The 22,835-nt window shown below is 44.9% G+C and overlaps 3 protein-coding genes across 3 annotated transcripts; 1 reads left to right on the top strand and 2 right to left on the bottom strand.

Annotated features, from left to right (window-relative positions):
• The first annotated feature begins 499 nt into the window (after positions 1-499).
• Positions 500-2,516, top strand: LOC149464977 (uncharacterized). The gene has a single exon (XM_089673680.1). The coding sequence runs from the start codon at positions 500-502 to the stop codon at positions 2,396-2,398; it is 1,899 nt and encodes a 632-aa protein (XP_089529806.1). The 3' UTR covers positions 2,399-2,516.
• A 10,654-nt stretch (positions 2,517-13,170) lies between these two features.
• LOC149464978 (uncharacterized) lies at positions 13,171-16,955 on the bottom strand. The gene has a single exon (XM_089673700.1). It carries the CDS (start codon positions 16,763-16,765, stop codon positions 15,128-15,130), a length of 1,638 nt encoding a protein of 545 aa, XP_089529826.1. The 5' UTR covers positions 16,766-16,955; the 3' UTR covers positions 13,171-15,127.
• Positions 16,956-17,257: 302 nt separating this feature from the next.
• On the bottom strand, positions 17,258-20,461 carry LOC149464979 (uncharacterized). The gene is made up of 5 exons (XM_089673781.1): positions 20,274-20,461; positions 18,644-18,758; positions 17,953-18,297; positions 17,748-17,836; positions 17,258-17,659 (listed from the first exon to the last, which is right to left on the bottom strand). The coding sequence occupies exons 3-5, from the start codon at positions 18,035-18,037 to the stop codon at positions 17,258-17,260; spliced, it is 576 nt and encodes a 191-aa protein (XP_089529907.1). The 5' UTR covers positions 18,038-18,297; positions 18,644-18,758; positions 20,274-20,461.
• Between the last annotated feature and the right edge of the window lie 2,374 nt (positions 20,462-22,835).

Genomic DNA, 22,835 nt, shown 5'->3' on the forward strand with positions numbered 1-22,835 from the left:
GGAAACCTTGAGGGTTGTGTTATTGTTGTTAAAGAAGAGTATAAAGTGGACAATGAGGAGTATGGAGTGGTGAAGAAGCTTTTTGAAGATCTGATGAACATGAAAGTTGAGGGTGAAGTAGAAGAGACGTATGTGAGGGATGATCAGCAATATACGGAGGAGGCTGGAATGAGGAGGACATTCATAGAGGAGGACACTCCTACAGAGATCAGCACAGGTGACCAGAATATATTTTTCTCTTATCTCTGCTCTGTTACTGCCCCCCCCCCCCCCGCCCCCATTGGTTCCTGCCCCTTTTGACAAGGCGGTGTAAATGTAGAAGTGATCTGAGAGGACCAAAGGCCCTTTGACTGAAGAGGAAAGGAGTCCCAGCTGGTTGGGACATCCACAGAGAACATCTGCTCCCTCCTATCTCCCTGATCCAGATGGAATCTTGATGGAAGTGAACTAACCCTCTCCTATCTATTGATGATGTTTTTCTATTTTTCCAGGACCCGCCATGGAGAAACCCTCAAAGGATCATCTCACTTCATCTCCAGGTTGTAAAATGGAAGATGAGGACATCCCAGGAGATTGTGCCGGAGAAAAGACAATGAGCTCCACTATGGATGGTGGACTTCCCAGTGTAGAGAGACCATGGAATCCCTCTGACTCTGAGCAACCTCGTACTGTGGGGGATGGGGCTGGAGCTCAAGGAAAGAAGAAACCTTCCTATCCTGAATGGGGGGAAAGTTCTAAACCAAGTGTTTCTGTATATCAAATATCTCACACAGGTGAGAAGCCTCATTCCTGTCTTGAGTGCGGGAAAAGATTTCCTTATAAATCCAAACTGATCAGACATCAGCAATCGCACATGGGTGAGAAGCTTCATTCTTGCCCTGAGTGCGGGAAACGTTTTCTTTACGAGTCAGAACTGATCAAACATCAGAAATCTCATACAGGCGTGAAACCACATTCATGTCCGGAGTGCGGGAAATGTTTTTCAAGGAAGTCTCATCTTTACACACATCAGCGGTCTCACACAGGTGAGAAGCCGTATCCCTGTCTGGAGTGCGGGAAATGTTTTTCACGGAAGTGGAATCTTTCTGCACATCAGAGATTACACAGGGGTGAGGCACTACATTCCTGCCCTAAGTGTGGGAAATGTTTTCTCCATAAATCAGAGCTGGTCAAACACCAGAGTTCTCACATGGGCAAGAAGCCATATTCCTGTTCTGAGTGCGGGAAATTTTTTTTGCGAAAGTGCAACTTTTTGGCACATCAGAGATCTCACGCGGGTGAGACTGTGCATTCCTGTCCTGAGTGCGGGAAATGTTTTCCATTTGAATCAGAACTGGTTTTACATCAGATGTCTCATGCAGGGGAGAAACCATATTCCTGTCCTGAGTGCGGAAAGTGTTTTTCTCAGAAATGGAATCTTTCTGCACATCGGAGATTGCACACGGGTGAGAAGGTTCATTCCTGTCCTGAGTGCGGCAAATGTTTTCTTTATAAGTCAGAACTGGTCAAACATCAGAGGTCTCACACAGGAGAGAAACCATATTCCTGTCCTGAGTGCGGGAAATGCTTTTCACGGAAGTGGAATCTTTCTTCGCATCAGAGATTACATATGGGTGAGACACCATATTCCTGTCCTAAGTGCGGGAAATTTTTTCAAAGCAAATCAGAGCTGGTCAAACACCAGAAATCTCAAATCTGCAAGAAGGCATATTCCTGTTCTGAGTGTGGGAAAGGTTTTCTTTATAAATCAGAACTGGCCAGACATCAGAGGTCTCATAGAGGTGAGAAACCATATTCCTGTCATGAGTGCGGGAAATGTTTTCACCAAAAATTAGAGCTGGCCAAACATCAGAGGTCTCATACAGTTGAAAGGCCGTATTCCTGTCCTGAGTGCGGGAAATGTTTTCTTTATAAATCTGAGCTGGCCAAACATCAGATGACTCATATAGGTGAGAGGCCGTATTCCTGTCCCGAGTGTGGGAAATGTTTTCTTTATAAATCTGAGCTGGCCAAACACCAAAGGACTCATATAGACGAGAGGCCGTATTCCTGTCCCGAGTGTGGAAAATGTTTTCTTTATAAATCTGAGCTGGCCAAACACCAAAGGACTCATACAGTTGAGAGGCCGTATTCCTGTCCCGAGTGCGGAAAATGTTTTCTTTATAAATCAGAACTGGCCAGACATCAGAGGTCTCATACAGGCGAGAGGCCGTATTCCTGTCCCGAGTGCGGGAAATGTTTTCTTTCTAAAGCAGAACTGGCCAGACATCAGAGGTCTCACACAGGCGAGAGGCCGTACTCCTGTCCCGAGTGCGGGAAATGTTTTTCAAGGAAGTGCAATCTTTACACCCATCAGAGATACCACACAGAGGAGGAGAAGCCGTATTCCCGAGATTAGAGAAATGTCTCTCATGCATGTTCAGTCTTTTATGAACATCACGGAGGAGAAACTGTCTCCCCACCCTAAGTGCGGGAGAGTTTTTCACAAGAACCCTCTTGTGTTTACCGATCTCAAGCATCCCTTAGGGTGTCTTAGTGTCTCCAGGGCAGAAGATATCTTCACCATAAACTGCATTTTGATCTCACCCAGGGAAGAAGCATGTGTGGGTGTACACCCTGTAAAATGTGGCTAAGCACTTCTTCCAGCTTCATAATCGGTGAACAAGATCACGCAAGGCATCGAAGTTCACAAAGGTGGGGGGGGGGGTGTTGGTGCTGGTTGAGTCCCTCTTGCGGTGTAGTCTGATCTCCCCTGACCTTCAGCAGAAGCTTCCATGGAGGACATCATGGTGAGAGAGAAGGAGGGGGGGGGGGGTCACTGCTGGTTGGGTCCCTCTAGCAGTGTAGTCTGATCTCCCCTCCTAACCTTCAGCAGAAGCTTCCATGGAGGACATCAGGGTGAGTGAGGAGGGGGGGTCACTGCTGGTTGGGTCCCTCTAGCAGTGGAGTCTGATCTTCCCTGACCTTCAGCAGAAGCTTCCATGGAGGACATCATGGTGAGAGAGAGGGGGGGTCACTGCTGGTTGGTTCCCTCTAGCAGTGTAGTCTGATCTCCCCTCCTGACCTTCAGCAGAAGCTTCCATGGAGGACATCATGGTGAGTGAGAAGGAGGGGGGGGGAGGTCACTGCTGGTTGGGTCCCTCTAGCAGTGGAGTCTGATCTTCCCTGACCTTCAGCAGAAGCTTCCAGGGAGGACATCATGGTGAGAGACAAGGGGGGGGGGGTCACTGCTGGTTGGGTCCCTCTAGCAGTGTAGTCTGATCTACCGTGACCTTCAGCAGAAGCTTCCATGGAGGACATCATGGTGAGAGAGAAGGGGGGAGGTCACTGCTCGTTGGGTCCCTCTAGCAGTGTAGTCTGATCTCCCCTGACCTTCAGCAGAAGCTTCCATGGAGGACATCTTGGTGAGAGAGAAGGAGGGGGGGGTCACGGCTGGTTGAGTCCCTCTAGCATTGTAGTCTGATCTCCCCTGACCTTCAGCAGAAGCTTCCATGGAGGACATCATGGTGAGAGAGAAGGAGGGGGGGGTCACTGCTGGTTGGGCCCCTCTTGCAGTGTAGTCTGATCTCCCCTGAATTTCAGCAGAAGCTTCCATGGAGGACATCATGGTGAGAGAGAAGGGGGGGGGGGTCACTACTGGTTGTGTCCCTCTAGCAGTGTAGTCTGATCTCCCCTGACCTTCAGCAGAAAGTAGAAAGGAAGAAGATGTGGTGGGAAAGGAGATGGATATTGCAAGAACAGGTGAGATCAGATTATACCGCCCGACTAACCTGGTCAGCTGATCGAGGCGTGACTTTAAGTTTGTATTGTTACAAACTATGTGTTTTGTTTTATGTTTCTCTTTTTTTTTTTTTTTTTTAACACAAGTAAAGTGTACAGATTTTAGTTTTTTGGGGGGTTTCCAGTAATTGCGTAAGAAGCAGACACTCTCCATGATCCCGAAATAGTCGGAGGGGGTATAGTGATGGCCCTTGGGTATATCAAAAAGACAAATATCTCACATAAAATCAAAGTTTATTACAATAAAACCCCCAATAAATAATAAGAAATCCAAAGATACAGTATAGCCAATCACGTCCTGATCAGTCTACGCGTTTCGCTGGTAATCTGCTTCTTCAGGATTGTATTTAGGGTCAGACATATATTAAACAACGGTATCTAAGATATACGTTTATTACAAAAATCTCAATAAAAACATTCAAAGATATATAGCCAATCACGTCCTGGTCAATATACGCGTTTCGTTTCTTCAGGATTGTATTTAGGGACAGGCATATAATAAATAACGGTATCCAAGATATACATTTATTACAAAAATCTCAATAAAAACATCCCAATAAATATTAAGCAATCAAAAGATACATTATAGCCAATCATGTCTTGATTAGTCTACGCGTTTCGCTGGTGATCCGCTTCTTCAAGATTGTATTTAAGGACAGGCATATAATAATGGTATCCATCCAAGATTGATTACAAAAATCTCAATAAAAACATCCCAATAAATATTCAGAAATCCAAATCCATAGTATAGACAATCATATTTATTATTGGTTTCAGGTACTTATCCTGATTAATCTACGCGTTTCACGGGTGATCCACTTATTCTGGATTCTATTTAAGGACAGGCATATACTAAACAATGGTATCCATCCAAGAAATACATTTTATTACAAAAATCTCAATCAAAACACCCCAAATCCAAAGACATATAGTCAATCACGTCTTGATCAGTCTACTCGTTTCATGGGTGATCCGCTTCTTCAGGATTGTATTTAAGGACAGGCATATAATAAACAGTGGTATCCAAGAAATAGGTTGATTCCAAAAATCTCAATAAAAACATCCCAATAAATATTCAGAAATCCAAAGACACATTATAGCCAATCATATTTATTATTGGTTTCAGGTACTTGTCCTGATCAGTCTACGCGTTTCACGGGTGATCCGTTTCTTCAGGATTGTATTTAAGGACAGGCATATACTAAACAACGGTATCCAAGAAATAGGTTGATTACAAAAATCTCAATAAAAACATCCCAATAAATATAAAGCAATCCAAAGATACATTATAGCCAATCAAGTCCTGATCAGTCTACGCGTTTCACAGGTGATCCGCTTCTTCAGGATTCTATTTAAGGACAGGCATGTATTAAACAACAGTATCCAAGGAATAGGTTGATTACAAAAATCTCAATAAAAACATCCCAATAAATATTCAGAAATCCAAAGACATAGTATAGCCAATCATATTTATTATTGGTTTCAGGTACTTATCCTTATCAGTCTACGCTTTTCACGGGCGATCCGCTTCTTCAGGATTGTATTTAAGGACAGGCATATACTAAACAACAGTATCCATCCAAGAAATACCTTTTATTACAAAAATCTCAATAAAAACACCCCAAATCCAAGGACATATAGTCAATCACATCTTGATCAGTCTACGCGTTTCATGGGTGATCTGCTTCTTCTTGATTGTATTTAAGGTCAGGAATATAATAAACAATAGTATCCAAGAAATAGGTTGATTACAAAAATCTCAATAAAAACATCCAATAAATATTCAGAAATTCAAAGACACATATAGCCAATCACGTCCTGATCAGTCTACGCGTTTCACGGGTGATCTGCTTCTTCAGGATTGTATATAATATAATAAACAATGGTATCCATCCAAGAAATAAGTTGATTACAAAAATCTCAATAAAAACATCCCAATAAATATTCAGAAATCCAAAGACATAGTATAGCCAATCATATTTATTATTGGTTTCAGGTACTTATCCTGATCAGTCTACGCGTTTCATGGGTGATCCGCTTCTTCAGGATTGTATTTAAGGTCAGGCATATATTAAACAACGGTATCCAAGAAATAGGTTTATTACAAAAATCTCAATAAAAACATCCCAATAAATATTAAGAAATCCAAAGACACATTATAGCCAATCACTTCCTGATCAATCTACGCATTTCACCGGTGATCCTCTTCTTCTGGATTGTATTTAAGGTCAGGCATATATTAAACAACGGTATCTAAGATATAAGTTTATTATAAAAATATCAATAAAAACATCCAACATTCCAAAGACATATAGCTAATCACACCCTGATCAGTCTACGCGTTTCACTGGTGATCCGCTTCTTCAGGACTGTATTTAAGGACAGGCATATATTAAACAACGGTATCCATCCAGACTGTGGGGAGTCATCAAGGGACCCAAAAAAGGGAGGAGAGACCAGGAACCCACAGATGATCAATCTTCTATGGTCCAAATCCACATAAATGTACTTCAAAGATATTTCAGTAAATCCGCTCAACCACACGTTTCCTCCAATCGATACCCAATTCCTCATTCCTAGAAAGACTGATGTATAGGTGTCCACAGATCAAACATGCAGCTTGGTGGGACATCTCTTCACATGTCCCTAATATCAGCCATAATGTAAGCCATATAGGCATTTGCCTTTTGCTGGGTCCTTTGATGCCTCCCTGCAGTCTGGGATGACATTGTCGGTCCACCCTGTCTCATTTCATGAATCACCTTTGTTCATTTTAGATGCCTCTCCATAAATACAATCTTGAGGAAACGGATCACCCGTGAAACGCGTAGATTGATCAGGATAAGACTGACTATAATATGTCTTTGGATTTCTTAATGTTTATAGGGATGTTTTTATTGAGATTTTTGTAATAAACTTTGATTTTATTTGAGATGTTTGTATTTTTGATTTAACCAATGGTCATCACTAAACCCCCTCCAACTATTTCTTTGTTATTTCCGGACGATGTATTTAACTCTTCGGGCCTTCGGTAATTAATAAAAAAATTGAATATAGGGATTCCCCACATGGTTTATTGTATGCTGAGCAGGAGCTCTCCCCCTCGTAAATCTCAGTACGTCTGTAGTATACTCCAATGATAAGTCCATAGACTCATCTATCATTCCACTCATAATTCCTCCTCCGCACCATCACTACCTCCAATCACAAGACCATCTTTCTTCCTCACTTTCAGATCACATCTAACATAGAGAAACCCCCCTCCATCTTTTCGAGATCCATCACGAGGATCAGCATGAATACATCTCAGGACGTCTATAGTATACTCCAATGATAAGTTCATTAGTCCATAGACCCATCTATCATTCCTCCTGTAATTCCTCCTCCGCACCATTGCCTTGTTGGAACAGCCGACTCTCCCCCTTCTCATAGACTTCAGGACATCTGTAGTATACTCCAATAATAAGTCCATCAGTCCATAGACCCATCTATCATTCCTCCCGTAATTCCTCCTCCGCATCATCACCTTGTTGGAACAGCCGACTCTCCCCCTTCTCATACACCTCAGGACGTCTGTAGTATACTCCAATGATAAGTCCATCAGTCCATAGACCCATCTATCATTCCACCCGTATTTCCTCCTCCTCACCATCACCACCTCCAACCACAATCACCATCTTTCTTCCTCAATTTCACATCACATCTAACATAGAGAAACCCCCCTCCATCTTTTCTATGTCCCGTGTCCCTCTAAACAAGAGGATCAGCATGAATACCAACAGCCTAGTCCTGGGAGGAGCCAAGAAGTGTTTCTGGAACACCAACTCCATTCTCATCACTGAGACCATCAACATCTTCCATTCTTCTCGGCAGGTTGCTCACTCGGTTACTAGTTGACTCTGCCTCGACTTTGTGTGTCTCTGTCCTGATTTTAAGGATTTGCCTCTGACCTAACAGTGTGGATGTGTGTCTGACCGGACGTTGTGTGTGTATCTTCACATATGAGTTGCACCCATGTGTCCTCAAAGAGCTGAGTTCTGTTATTTCAAACTCATTGTTTCTAATTTTTAGAGACTCTTTAATTACTGGCTCGGTACCCCTACACAAGGCCAATGTGGTGCCTATAATTAAAAAGGGATCAAATTATTTACCAAGTAACTGCAAGCCGGTTAGTATAACTTCTATAGGTGGGAAGATACTGAAGAATTTAATAAAAGACCTCAGGACACCTGTAGTATACTCCAATGATAAGTCCATCAGTCCATAGACCCATCTATTATTCCACCCATAATTCCTCCTCCTCACCATCACCACCTCCAACCACAAGGTCATCTTTCTTCCTCACTTTCAGATCACATCTAACATAGAGAAACCCCCCTCCATCTTTTCTATGTCCCGTGTCCCTCTTGAATAGAATTTGTATGTCTCTGTCCTGATTTAAAGGGTTTGCCTCTGACCTAACAGTGTGGGTGTGTGTCTGACCGAATGTTGTGTGTATCTTCACATATGAGTTGCACCCATGTGTCTTGAAGAAGTTGAGTTCTGTTATTTCAAATTTTTAAAGACTCTTTAATTTAGTGGAGTTTGACAAAATGGGCATAACATTAAAGTAAAAGGGTTTTAAAAATGAAAAAAAATACTTAAGTCCACCTGGTCATTGCTTCTGCACAGAGTTTGGATCGCTTGTAGAGCGAGTCCATTCTGATATGGCGGAGTCACTGGCCCTCAGAAAAATGACTCTGTGCTTGGTGGTTCTATTGCCAAATGAGAACTCAGACCTGCCAAATGCAACAGCTGTGTGTCACTTCTGACACATTTTCCTGATATCAAGAGAAAAATGGTGACAGGGGAGGGAGCTCCAGCTAATGGATATCCTCAGCTCTGCTCATGTATGCTGTGTGGAGGGGGTGTCCCTTTCCTCCAATCAGCTCTCAGAGTTTTATTCACTGAGCTCTGAAGAGTGTGATTTCAGCCTCCCACCCTCTTTTTTTCTGACAGCTCAGACAAGCTTTATAGTCTTCTATTCTTTGAGTGGATGAACAAGACAGATGACTGTAGATAAGAAGGTACAACTTTGTTTAATCTTTGGGTATCACCTGAGGCAGGTCACTTTACTGGGTATATGTAAGGGTTAACAATCACTTTAATGGCAACTATCATGAACACATCTACATTATTTTGCCAAAAGTATTGGCCCCGCCCTCCAAATCATTGGATTGGATTCAGGTGTCCCAATCCCCTCCATGGACACAGGTGTATACAATCAAGCCCCTAGGCATGTAGACTGCTTCTACAAACATTGGTGAAAGAATGGGTCGCTCTCAGGAGCTCAGTGACTCCAAGCGTGGTCCCGTGATAGGTGGTCACCTGTGTAATAAGTCCATCCGTGACATTTCCTGGCTAGTAAATATTCCACGCTCAACTGTTAGTGGGATTATACAAAGTGGAAGCAACTGAGAACAACAGCAACTCAGCCACGCAGTGGTAGGCCACGTCACATGACAGGGCGGGGTCAGCGCATGCTGAAGCGCACAGTGCGCAGAAGTCACCAACTGTCTGCAGAGTCAATAGCTAAAGACCTCCAAACTTGGTGTGGCCTTCAGATGAGCCCAACAACAGTGCGTAGAGAGCTTCATGGAATGGGTTTCCATGCCCGAGCAGCTGCATCCAAGCCTTCCATCACCAAGTGCAATGCAAAGCGTCGGATGCCGTGGTGTAAAGCACGCCACCACTGGACTCTAGAGCAGAGGAGGTGTGTTCTCTGGAGTGACCAATCACGCTTCTCTGTCTGGCAATCCGATGGACGTGTCTGAGTTTGGCGGTGGCCGGGAGAACGGTACTTGCCTGACTGCATTGTGCCAAGTGTAAAGTTTGGTGGAGGGGGGATTATGGTGTGGGGTTGTTTTTCAGGGGTTGGGCTTGGCCCCCTAGTTCCAGTGAAGGGAACTCTTAAGGCGACATTATGGACAATTTCATGCTCCCAACTTTGTGGGAAGAGTTTGGGGATGGCCTCTTCCTGTTCCAACATGACTGCACACCAGTGCACAAAGCAAGGTCCATAAAGACATGAAGGAGCCAGTTTGGGGTAAAGGAACTTGACTGGCCTGCACAGAGTCCTGACCTGAACCCCATAGGACACCTTTGGGATGAATTAGAGTGGAGACTGCGAGCAAGGCCTCCTCCATCGACATCAGGGCCTGACCTGACAAATGTGCTTCTGGAAGAATGGTCCAACCTTCCCATAGACACCCTCCTAAACCTTGTGGACGTCTTTCCCAGAAGAGTTGAAGCTGTTATAGCTGAAAAGGGCGGGGCCAGCTCAATATTGAACCCTACGGACTAAGACTGGGGGGCCATTACAGGTCATGTGCGTGGAAAGGCCGCCCCCCCAATACTTGGGGCAATATAGTGTATATTTCCACCTTATAAGGTTTCACAGTTCGATGACATGTTTACCAAACACCAAATATAATATAGAGTGTGCGCATATTTCAGTTTGAATATCCAATTATTGTTAGCTTTCTGGACCCTTTCACTGCCAGGACCTGACAGTGGGGGGTTTTACACACAAAAATGGTGTAAGTGAAACATTACGGAAACAAAGATGAGACAATAAAGCACAGAGAATTAAAAAAGGAGTTGAAAATGAAGAATACTTGCAATGCCCTTGGTTGTAGCAGAGACCAAGCAAAAACGGTGCAGTGGCTCTCTGAAGTCTGGTTAGGTGTTCCTTGGCTGATGTTAAAAATTAGAGGTCCTGACATTTCCTTGTTCTGTTGTATCAAAGGGGTTCTGACAGAGACCATCTGACCAATCGTCCAGTCTAAGGGGAGGTCACCACATTTCTGACAGTATCATGGCCCTCCGTTACATACAGTTTTCTACTATTAATATCTTCCATTATGTACAGGTAGCATTCTGGAAACTGATAGATTATTGTTCAGCATTATATTTTGTTGCCAGAGATACCAAAACAGTATTTCGGATGGGCCTGTCTCCCAGGAGGGAGGAGACTGCTATCTCCCTTTCGTATGTGCTAGCTTAGTCATGTAAGACATTGATTTGTTCGGTATCATATTCCCCATTCATATATATACTTAATATTAATGTGTCTCGGTCCTGTTGGATTTTATGAATTGTGTGTGGATTTTTGTTAAGTTGTGAATCGGCAGAGGTCATCCCACGCCTGGCTGCTTTCTGCGTAGACGTTTTATGGCAAGCTATGCATTCCTAGAGCTTTAATTGCCTGAAGGACCTTTCATAGTTTTACAAGAGGTCACTTCCCATCCCCTCCGGAAAGTGATAAGCTGTAGAAGTTTTTTTTAAAATTTTTTTTATGGCCATTAGAAACTAACAGGTCTCCTGCCAGGACTCAATTAGCTGTTACAGCTCTGGCAAAGGCCTGTGTGCTGGTGTCTACTGTCCCTATGCTCAGGTAGCAGGCTCTTTCGAAGTGTGTTAAAAGTTAAGGCTGTGGATTCCATATATTGCAGGAGGAGGGAGAGGGATAAGATCACTGGGCTCATGAAAAAAAAAATGGTTGAGACCTAAGCAAGATGGCTGTCTCCTACAGCTTCCATGTGCCTAATGTGCTCAACCAATACAGAAGTAAGATTACCACCCTTGTGGAGCTCAGAGGAACTACAGCCTCGAGAAACATCTCGTAGTGTGAGCCTTGTGCTTGGTGTGTATGGACTGTATATCCTCATAGATGGGTCATCTCCATTTCCACCAAGGGGGACAGAAATATATGAATGCCTAGTCTACGTGGTCTAATGATAGCGGGGAGTTATTGTACAAAGCTGCCAGTTCTCAAAGCCCCAATAATGACCCTTTTCCCCAAATTTGTCACTAAGATCATCGTAGTCTCAACATGCATGGTCTATGAGATGAGTCTAATTATACCAGGAATGTTTTGTGCACAGCACCCCCTAATAATGGGGGATAAGCTCTCTTTTTACTTGTTTTTATCCAAGATCCGAAAGACATCCTGATCCTCTCATTGAAGTAGGATAGGCAATATGAGATAAAAGAACCACCTCTCCAGTGCTCCAAAGGGACCGACCCGGGAAATCAGACAATGGGCGAGAGAGTCAGAAGTACAACTAGCCTTGGAACAAGGTCTTGGTGGTGCGGCCCTCCTCTGACTTGGGGGATCAAAGGTTTATTTAAGAGTATAAAAAAGCGATAGCATACTCACAAACATGGAAGCCTAAAAGCCTGTAATGCCACTGAGATAACCCAACATGGTAGCAGAGTTATCAACTGAGCTTTGAGGAAGGGGACACGTCCCAGAAACGTGTAAGCAGGCCGACTTCAATACCAGTTGGAAACTCTGCTACCACGTTGGGTCATCTCAGTGGCTTTACGGCTTCCATGGAAGCCTAAAAGCCTGTAAAGCCACTGAGATGACCCAACATGGTAGCAGAGTTATCAACTGAGCTTTGAGGAAGGGGGCATGTCCCTGAAACGCATAAGCAGGCCGACTTCAATACCAGTTGGGAAATCTGCTACCACGTTGGGTCATCTCAGTGGCTTTACGGCTTCCATGGAAGCCTAAAAGCCTATAAAGTCATTGAGATGACCTAACATGGTAGCAGAGTTACCAACTGAGCTTTGAGGAAGGGGGCACGTCCCTGAAATGTGTCAGCAGGCCGACTTCAATAATAGTTGAGAACTCTGCCACCATGTTGGGTCATCTCAGTGGATTTACAAGGCTTTTAGGCTTCCATGGAAGCCTGTAAAGCCACTGAGATGACCCAACATGGTAGCAGAGTTCCCAAATGGTATTGAAGTCGGCCTGCTGACGCATTTCAGGGACGTGCCCCCTTCCTCAAAGCTCAGTTGGTAACTCTGCTACCATGTTGGGTCATCTCGATGGCTTTATAGGCTTTTTTGCGCCCCCTGTGTGCTTCTTTTTCCAGGCAATATAAGATGACATAGGAAGTGACCTCTCATTTTTATATTCATCCGCCCTGTTCTTGCTCCCGCTTCTATATAGGACAGCTTCCTTCTTCGACGGTCAGTGGTCGTTGAGGAAGCAGCGGGTGCCAGCACCTACCCAGTGACATCATCAGCCTCAAAATACAAATCTGAATTCACTATTTTAACCTGTTGCTGGCCGACCTCCGACCTGGTGGCTGGGCCTTGACACCGAGAGGCCCCATATTTGCATACCCAAAGTAAACACGCATGGGTCGAGAGCACACGCCCTCCCAACACATTTACCGGTGCCTCGTGGAAAGGTCCCGATCACTACTTCCGATTGGGGCCTTTCCGATGATGTGACCATTGTGGCAGCCAATCACATGACCCTAAACTCCGCCCCGCGGCGTCACCCTTAAAGGGTCGGGAGGTGCCAAGGGGTTAATAATCAACGTACAAACGATATATATTTGTTTGTATTCATTTATTTCATAGTAACAATATACTGTGTAACATATCTGCGTTCATGACCAGGTAAATGTGAAATGCTACATGTAAAAAATGCCATATTCACCACTTTCAGCCAGCAGGTGGCACTCTCCAAGCAAATGCAACTGACTGTGCTGGCTGATAACTACAGTACTGAATGGGTTAGTCAAGCTGCGTAGTCTGATCTCGCTGCTCTTCATCCACAAGTACACGGCTTAAAAAAATGAAAGGAAGACTTTGAAAACCCATCAGATCTCAATGGAGAGGAATCTCCTGAAGAAGTGGTCTGAATGGGGACAAATCTCCTGCTGGATCTCTATCCTGACATGGACGGGGTCATGTGTGAGGAACGTATGGACGCTCCATCGTTTGAATTCAGTCCTCTGTAGGTCGATCATTTTCATTTCCATCAAAGACACCCCGAAAATCAAAGTGAAGAAATGATGCAGCAGGCGAGTCCATTGTGCTGAAATGTCATTGCAGCAACTCAGAATGGTCCTCAGTAGTCTGTGTGGCCCCCACATGCTTGTATGCATGCCTGACAATGTTGCGGGGGGCTCCTAATGAGACCACGGATGGTGTCCTGTGGGATTTCCTCCCAGATCTGGACCAGGGCATCACTGAGCTCCTGAACAGTCTGAGGTGCAACCTGGCAGCGTCGGATGAACTGAAACATGACATCCCAGAGGGGTTCTATTGGATTTAGGTCAGGAGAGCGTGGGGGCCATTCAATGGTATCAATTCCTTCATCCTCCAGGAACTGCCTGCATACTCTCCCCACATGAGGCCGGGCATTGTTGTGCACCAGGAGGAACCCAGGACCACTGCACCAGGAGGAACCCAGGACCCACCGCACCAAGAACCCCACTGCACCAGGAGGAGCCCAGGACCCACTGCACCAGCGTAAGGTCTGACAATGGGTCCAAGGATCTCATCCCGATACCTAATAGCAGTCAGGGTACCATTGTCTAGCCTGTGGAGGTCTGTGTGTCCCTCCATGGATATACCTCCCCAGACCATCACTGACCCACCACGAAAACGGTCATGCTGAACCATGTTACAGGCAGCAGAACGTTCTCCATGGCTTCTCCAGACCCTTTCACGTCTGTCACGTGCTCAGGGGGAACTTGCTCTCATCTGTGAAGAGCCCTCAGGCCACCCTCATGAAGTCTGTTTCTGATTGTCTGGTCAGAAACATTCCCACCAGTGGCCTGCTGGAGGTCATTTTGTAGGGCTCTGGCAGGGCTCATCCTGTTCCTCCTTGCACAAAGGAGCAGATACCGGTCCTGCTGATGGGTGAAGGACCTTCTACGGCCCTGTCCAGCTCTCCTAGAGGAATTGCCTGTCTCCTAGAATCTCCTCCATGCTCTTGAGACTGTGCTGGGAGACACAGCAAACCTTCTGGCAATGACACATATTGATGTGCCATCCTGGAGGAGTTGGACTGCCTGTGCAACCTCTGTAGGGTCCAGGTATGGCCTCATGCTACCAGTAGTGACACTAACCCTAGCCAAATGCAAAACGAGTGAAGAACAGTCAGAAAAGATGAGTAGGGAAAAAATGTCAGTGGCCTCCACCTGTAAAACCATTCCTGTTTTGGGGGTCGTCTCAATGTTGCCCATCCAGTGCACCTGTTGTTCATTTCATGAACACCAAAGCAGCTGAAACTGATGAACAACCCCCTCTGCTACTTACCTGACCAGATCCATATCCCAGGAGTTTCATCGACTTCATGTTAGACTCGGATTACAAAGTTCGTTTTTTTGAGCCCTGTAGTTTCTAGCTTCTCCCATCACAAATTCTTCCTTTGCAGGGAAGATCAGACCTCCAAGTGGGATTGAAGCAGCGACATGCGCCCTCAGCCACTTTGACATCCGCGATGTACGGCTTAATACTTTCTATACAGAAGACACTTCCTTCACTCAGGATCCTACTATATCTTGAGAGTTGTGTGGGACCTCTGATGTCTGGAAACTAGGGATTTCCTCGAAAAACATTTCCCGCACTCAGGGCAGGAATACGGCTTCTCCCCCGTATGAGATCTTTGATGTCTGACAAGTAGCGATTTCCGTTGATAACATTTCCCGCACTCAGGACAGGTGTACGGCCTCTCCCCTGTGTGAGACCTCTGATGCATAGCAAGGTTTGATTTACATGCAAAACGTTTCCCGCACTCGGAGCAGGAATGAGGCTTCTCCCCTGTGTGGGACATCTGATGTGTGACAAGGTATGATCTCAGATGATAACTTTTCCCGCACTCGATGCAAGAATACGGTTTCTCCCCCGTGTGAGATCTCTGATGTTTAGCAAGATCTGACTTTATGACAAAACATTTCCCGCACTCGGAGCACGAAAATGGCCGGTCCCCTGCATGAATTCTTTGATGTATGACAAGCGCTACTTTCCATGAAAAGCATTTCCCGCACTCCAGACAGCTATATGGCTTTTCCCCTGTGTGAGACCTCAGATGGGTAGCAAGATTGGGTTTGGATACAAAACATTTCCCACACTCAGAGCAGGAATATGGCTTTTCGCCCGTGTGGGATTTCAGATGAACAGAAAGGCGGAATTTATGCGAAAAACATTTCCCACACTCAGAACAGGAATACGGCTTCTCACCTGTGTGAGACCTCAGATGTTTAGCAAGATCGGTCTTACATATAAAACATTTGTCACACTTGGAGCAGGAATACAGCCTCTTGTCTGCATGGCGGATCCTATGTTCGGAAAGATGGTATTTCTGTGCAAAACATTTTCCGCACTCAGGACAGGAATAAGGCTTCTCCCCCGTGTGGGATCTCTGATGCGTCACTAGTGCTGATTTGTGAATAAAAGTTCGATCACAGTCAGGACAAGAATAAAACTTCTCCCCCGTGTGCAATCTCTGATGTGCAGAAAGATTGGACTTTTGTGAAAAACATTTCCCGCACTCAGGACAGGAATACAACTTCTCTCCCGTGTGGGACCTCTGATGTGTGACCAGTTCTGATTGATGAAGAAAACCTTTCCCGCACTCTGGACAGGAATGAATCTTCTGACCCGTATGTGACCTCTGATGTACTGTAAGATGGTATCTATGTAGGAAAGATTCCCCACACTCAGGACAACAATAGGGCTGCCCACCCGTGTGCGATTTCTGATGTGTGACCAGTGATGATTTATAGGGAAAACATTTCTTGCACTCAGGACAGGAATGAAGCGTCTTACCCGTGTGCAGTCTTTGGTGTACAGAAAGATGGTATTTATACAGGAAAGATTCCCCGCACACCGAGCAGGAATGAAGATTCTCCCCCGTGTGAGATCTCTGATGTACAGAAAGACTTAATTCAGAGCTAAGACTTTCTGCACATTCAGGACAGGAAAATGTCTTCTCCTCCTGAACCCCGGCCCCATCCCCCACAGTACGAGGTTGCTCAGAGTCAGAGGGATTCCATGGTCTCTCCACACTGGGAAGTCCACCATCCATAGTGGAGCTCATTGTCTTTTCTCCGGCACAATCTCCTGGGATGTCCTCATCTTCCATTTTACAACCTGGAGATAAAGTGAGACGATCCTTTGAGGGTTTCTCCATGGCGGGTCCTGGAAAAATAGAAAAACATCATCAATAGATAGGAGGGGGTTAGTTCACTTCCATCAAGATTCCATATGGATCAGGGAGATAGGAGGGAGCAGATGTTCTCTGTGGATGTCACAACCAGCTGGGACTCCTCCCCTCTTCAGTCAAAGGGCCTTTACTCCTCTTCCCAGATCACTTCTACATTTACACCACCTTGTCAGAGGAGCAGGAACCAATAAGGGCTGGGAGGGGGGGCGGTAACAGAGCAGAGATAAGAGAAGAACATATTCTGGCCACCTGTGCTGATCTCTGTAGGAGTGTCCTCCTCTATGAATGTCCTCCTCATTCCAGCCTCCTCCGTATATTGCTGATCATCCCTCACATACGTCTCTTCTACTTCACCCTCAACTTTCATGTTCATCAGATCTTCACCCTAAACCAACAGAATGGCAGAAAATAACATCTGTAACATAGAAGGATTTATGATGTGAGATCACATAGAACATCTCATCTTGTAGAGTCCACACATCGTCTCCACATGTCAGAGTGTTCCATCACTTTATGTTTCCAACCCACAACTCCAACTACCTGATGATGGTGAGGGATGGTGTGACCTTCCTGTGTGGAATCCCGGGAATACAGAGGACGGGGACATCTCTTTGGTGGGTTCCTATTATTGAATCCAGGTGCCTGAAGATGGTGAGGGATGGTGTGATCTTCCTGTGTGGAATCTGGGGAATAAAGAGGACGGGGACATCTTGCTGGTGGGTTTCTGTAGCTGGATGACTCCACCATGGTGTCCTGGTACAGATCTTTAACAAACTCTGACTCCTCCATCCCCCCATCCTCATCCTCCTCCTGTTTTATCTCTTCTTTGACCTCAACTTTAGAATCTCTCAGGTTTCCACTCTGAATATATAATAAAATGACATCAATGGTAACAATGCAGATAATGTACAGATCCTAATGATACTATCAGTGATTGTTCCTCATCTACCTGATGATGGTGAGGGATGGTGTGACCTTCCTGTGTGGAATACAGAGGACGGGGACATCTCTCTAGTGGGTTCCCATGACTGGATCCATCTGTAAGAAACACACATACTGACTGAATCCATTGTTTCTATGTGTTTATCAGATGATGGGGGATCTAGGTGGACCCTCCGTACTGCTCTCCCCTTTCCAATAAAGTCTCCTCTTACCCGGTGATGTGAGGGGCGGCTGATTGTCCATCATGATGTCCTTGTAGAGGTCCTTGTGTCCTTCTAAATACTCCCACTCCTCCATGGAGAAGTAGACAGTGACACCCTGACACCTTATAGGAACCTGACACACACAATGATACAGTCACCATCCAGACACATCCCTTGTCTGTTACTGGAGAATGTCCCAGAATTCCCGGCACCGCTCACCTCTCCTGTCAGCAGCTCCATCATCTTCTTGGTGACTTCTAGAATCTTCTGCATGTTGTGTCTCTCAGGGTTTAGGGAGTCACATGGAGGCACTGTGATGGTCATATGATCACCTGACTTCAGAAGAGGAAATCTCTGTATTGAGGAACCAATAGGAACATCATGTTAGACTCCCAGAATCCTCCTCACCTCTCCGGTCAGGTCTGTGTTTTATTAATAGAGATGAGAGTGATGTCATGTGACCTCCCAGAATCCTCCTCACCTCTCCAGTCAGGTCTGTGTTTTATTAATAGAGATCAGAGTGATGTCATCTGACCTCCCAGAATCCTCCTTACCTCTCCAGTCAGGTCTGTGTTTTATTAATAGAGATGAGAGTGATATCATGTGACCTCCCAGAATCCTCCTCACCTCTCCGGTCAGGTCTGTGTTTTATTAATAGAGATGAGAGTGATGTCATGTGACCTCCCAGAATCCTCCTCACCTCTCCAGACAGCAGGTAGATGATCTCCAGGGTGAGGTTTAGTATCTTCTCAGGCATGTGACTCCAGTCCTCCTCCATCCCTTTTGATGTGGTCATGTGATCCATGAGGGTTTCTCTGTAAATGGATAATGGAGAATTATCTGGAATGTACTGGTTGTACAATATTCGGATGATAATATATGTGGGATAATATGAGGGTTCATGTTACTTTCACCAAAGCCTGGATCTATACTGAGTGAAAGACACATTTAGTCTACACTGCTCCTTATTCGCTCTTCTTCTTGAGCCTGGGAAGCCAGCATTCCTTTGGTCTGATTGTGAGATCAGAAATCTAATTTTTCATGTAAATTTTGTTTTGTTTCTGAACTGTTTATTTTTTTTTTAAAGAGTTTAAGATTAAAGAACTCTAATAGGACCTCCTTCTAATTACATCAAAAGTCATTAAAAATATCATGTTCCCCTTTTCCTTACTAATTAAATCCGAAAAAAGGCATCACACTCAAACTACAATCTAATTGAAGTTGTCATTTGTATCCACATCTATTTGTGGAAGATTTTTACTCTCTTCCTGACCTGGTGACAACCTGTAACATATTGAATTTTCCATTATAATGAATCACAGGGATAGCGACCACCAGGATATATCGAGAGGAAGAACCTGAAAGAACAGAAGAGGTCTAATCCATCCTGGAGACAATGACCACCAGGACATATTGGGTGGAAGAACCTGACAAAGGAAGTCTAACCCATCCCAGAGACAATGACCACTAGGATATATCGAGAGGAAGAACCTGACAGAGGAGGTCTAATCCATCTTGGAGACAATGAACACTAGGACATATTGAGAGGAAGAACCTGACAGAGGAAGTCTAATCTATCCTGGAGACAATGACCACTAGGATTTATCAAGAGGAAGAACCTGACAGAGGAGGTCTAATCCATCTTGGAAACAATGACCACTATGACATATCGAGAGGAAGAACCGGACAGAGGAGGTCTAATCCATCTTGGAGACAATGACCACCAGGACATATCAGGAGAAAGAACCTGACAGAGAAGATCTTATCCATCCTGGAGACAATGACCATCAGGACATATCGAGAGGAAGAACCTGACAGAGGAAGTTTAATCCATCCCAGAGACAATGACCACCAGGACATATCAAGAGGAAGAACCTGACAGAGGAAGTCTAATCCATCCCAGAGACAATGACCAATAGGACATATCAAGAAGAAGAACCTGACAGAGGAAGTCTAATCCATCCCGGAGACAATGACCACCAGGACATATCGGGAGGAAGAACCTGACAGAGGAAGTCTAATCCATCCCGGAGACAATGACCACCAGGACATATCGGGAGGAAGAACCTGACAGAGGAAGTCTAATCCATCCCGGGGACAATGACCACCAGGACAAATGAAGAGGAACGATCCTCCTAACCAGAATGCACACAGCGATAAGAACCTGGCGAAAGGGTACTAATCCTTTCACAGTCCAAATGAAAAAACATTTTGCCTGTAGATACACATTAAGGCTCTGTCCACCCCAACCAATAAAGTCTCAGAATACATTTGGATAGAGAAATATGTTTTTTAAGAAAAAAATAACGATGATTATAATATCTTATTACCTCCTCAACTGCCAGTTCCAGCAATGTCTCCTCTCTACTTCCTTCCAACTCAACTCTCACTTGGAACTTCTTGTCTTCACCAAACATCACTTCCTGTCTGCCTTCCATAGAGACTTCCTGTCTGGGTAGAAGTGAGATAACCACCTTGTGGAGCTCAGAGGAACTGCAGCCCCGAGAACCGTCTGGTAGTGTGACCCCGGCCTCGTGCTGGGTGTGTATGGACTGTATGTCCTCATAGAGGGGTCACCTCCACTCCCACCAAGGGGGACAGAAATATATGACTGTCTAGTCTATATTACGAGTCCAATTATACCAGAGACATATTGTACACACCACCCAGTAATGGGGGATCCCTCTTTTTTTTTACCAAGATCTAGACGAGATCATGTCACCCTTATTGCAGTTCGATGTGCAATAAGACAAAATACATAAAGTGACCCCCATCTCTATATTACACCAATCTGGATTATGCACATTTGACCTCTATTATAATTAATTACCATGAAAATGAGTTGGTGATCTGACGCCACAATGTCTATGGCAAGGTGTACACCACTCCTTGAAAGGTAGACAAATCTCTTTAGAGTTTTGGGTCTTCTGAGATGTGACTCATTTACTGTCACGCTTAGAGTTCAGGCTCGGAGACCAGTAGTTCGGTGACCAGTAGCTATAACAGGAGAGAGGCTCCCACTGACCGGATGGTTAAGTACACAAACAGGTCACCCAGGTGGATGACATGGGCATGGCGGAGATGGGTTTTTCTGCATGTACCAAGTCACTGTCCTCAGGATCGCCCCACCAGGAGGTTAGCAAGCTGGGGTCCAGTAGCAGATAAAGCAGATTCAAACAGAAGCATAGTCAGTATACAAGCCAAAGGTTGATAATAGGTGGTTGCAGGCTGGAATCAAGCAGAAGTGTAATCAAGTAACAAGCCAAAGATTGGTAATTGTTCTGTCCCCACATGAAGGCGAATGAAGGTATATCTAATAATGGCTGTGTAACTTCCTACCTTCGTATCCAAGCAGTGGAGCAGACCGGACCGAAAGATGTTCAGGTTAGATGGATCCAAACGTATACACGGGAATGAAATCAGCGTGGGTTTATTTGGTCCAAAATACAGCGACAAACAGTGATACAATACTGTAAGGTAGTAGAGGTATTGATGCTGTCCTGTGATATCTTTCCTGAGGCTAACTGCTGGTCAAAAACTGATGCCTTCACAAGCCCAGGGTATTGAATGTCCTGTCACACAGCTATATAGCAGATAAAATGGCTGCAGGAAGTGACCAGAACCAAGGCTTGCCTAAAACCACGCCCAGCAGAGAAAACACTTACTAGCTATAACAAAGGCATGCAGCATGCAAATTCTGGCCAGCAGATGGCAGCAACAGATCAAGACATAGAAACAACATGGTGAAATAAGAATTGGTAATACAATGCACAGTTAAATAACAAATATGAGGAGAACAGCACACTCCCCGTCTGAAATTCCATAAGGGATTTCACTATGACGAATGTCCATAAAATATAAAACAACCTGTAACAAAGAACATGTTAGAATGCAATAAACATAACAATATAGTAGATTCCGAGTTGGAATAGAGAAGAACCACAAAGTTCAAGTTCAGTAGAGTTCATCCAGCAGGAATGTTCTCGATGGGTAGTATCAAAATGAGTTCATTAATTGGCCTTGCGAATATTTTAAGCTCACCCTTTCTGAAGATCTTCAACTCCACTTTACGGACCTTGCCATCCTTGCTAGGAAGAACCTTTGTATTAGTCCCATAGGCCAGTCAATCCGTACGGTATGTTGCTCCTTCATTAACACGAGGTCACCTTCTTTTAGGTTCGGTTTGTGGTGTTGCCACTTTCTTCTTCCTTGAAGAATATTGAGATACTCCTTTCGCCACCTGTTCCAGAAGTAATCAACTAGGTATTGTACACGTTTCCAGTGTTTTTGGTAGATATTCGCATGAGTAAATTCTCCACTAGGTAATAGCGTAATTTCAGTTTTTTGGGTAAGTAGGATAGCTGGAGTCAGTACGGCTGGTGTTTCAGGATCCATAGATACTGGCACGAGGGGTCTAGAATTGATGATGGCTGAAACTTCAGCGAGAAGGGTGACTAGAGTCTCATGTGTGAGTCTTGAAGAGTTTACATCCATCAACATAGAATTCAAGATGTTGCGTGAGATGCCGATCATTCTCTCCCAGGAGCCCCCCATGTGGGAACTATGAGGAGGATTGAAAATCCAGGTGCAACCCTTTTCCGCCAAGTGATCTTGAATGGATTTGGTGTCTATGTTCAGTTCTCTACAGGCTCCAATGAAGTTGCTTCCACGGTCAGACCTCAACTGTTTCACTGGTCCTCTGATTGCAAAGAACCGTCTTAAGGCATTAATAAGGCTGGATGTGTCCATGGATTCTATGACCTCTAAGTGAACGGCTCGCACACTCATGCAAGTAAATAGTACAGCCCAACGCTTACTGTTTGCGTGACCGCCACGGGTCCTGCGTGCGGACACCATCCATGGCCCGAAGACGTCTAGGCCAACGTAGGTGA

The sequence above is a fragment of the Staurois parvus genome, unplaced genomic scaffold, assembly GCF_062004578.1.
Source record: "Staurois parvus isolate SC_StPar_1 unplaced genomic scaffold, SC_StPar_1.0 ptg000144l, whole genome shotgun sequence".
NCBI classification, from domain to species: Eukaryota; Metazoa; Chordata; class Amphibia; order Anura; family Ranidae; genus Staurois; species Staurois parvus.

Bases quoted from the DNA above. Each gene is read 5' to 3' on its own strand.
- LOC149464977 (XM_089673680.1), top strand. From the start codon at position 500: ATGGAGAAACCCTCAAAGGATCATCTCACTTCATCTCCAGGTTGTAAA.
- LOC149464978 (XM_089673700.1), bottom strand. From the start codon at position 16,765: ATGGAGAAACCCTCAAAGGATCGTCTCACTTTATCTCCAGGTTGTAAA.
- LOC149464979 (XM_089673781.1), bottom strand. From the start codon at position 18,037: ATGGAGGAGTGGGAGTATTTAGAAGGACACAAGGACCTCTACAAGGAC. The intron at 17,837-17,952 runs GTAAGAGGAGAC...TGTTTCTTACAG, and splicing joins GCCGCCCCTCACATCACCGG to ATGGATCCAGTCATGGGAAC. The intron at 17,660-17,747 runs GTAGATGAGGAA...TTATATATTCAG, and splicing joins CCATCCCTCACCATCATCAG to AGTGGAAACCTGAGAGATTC.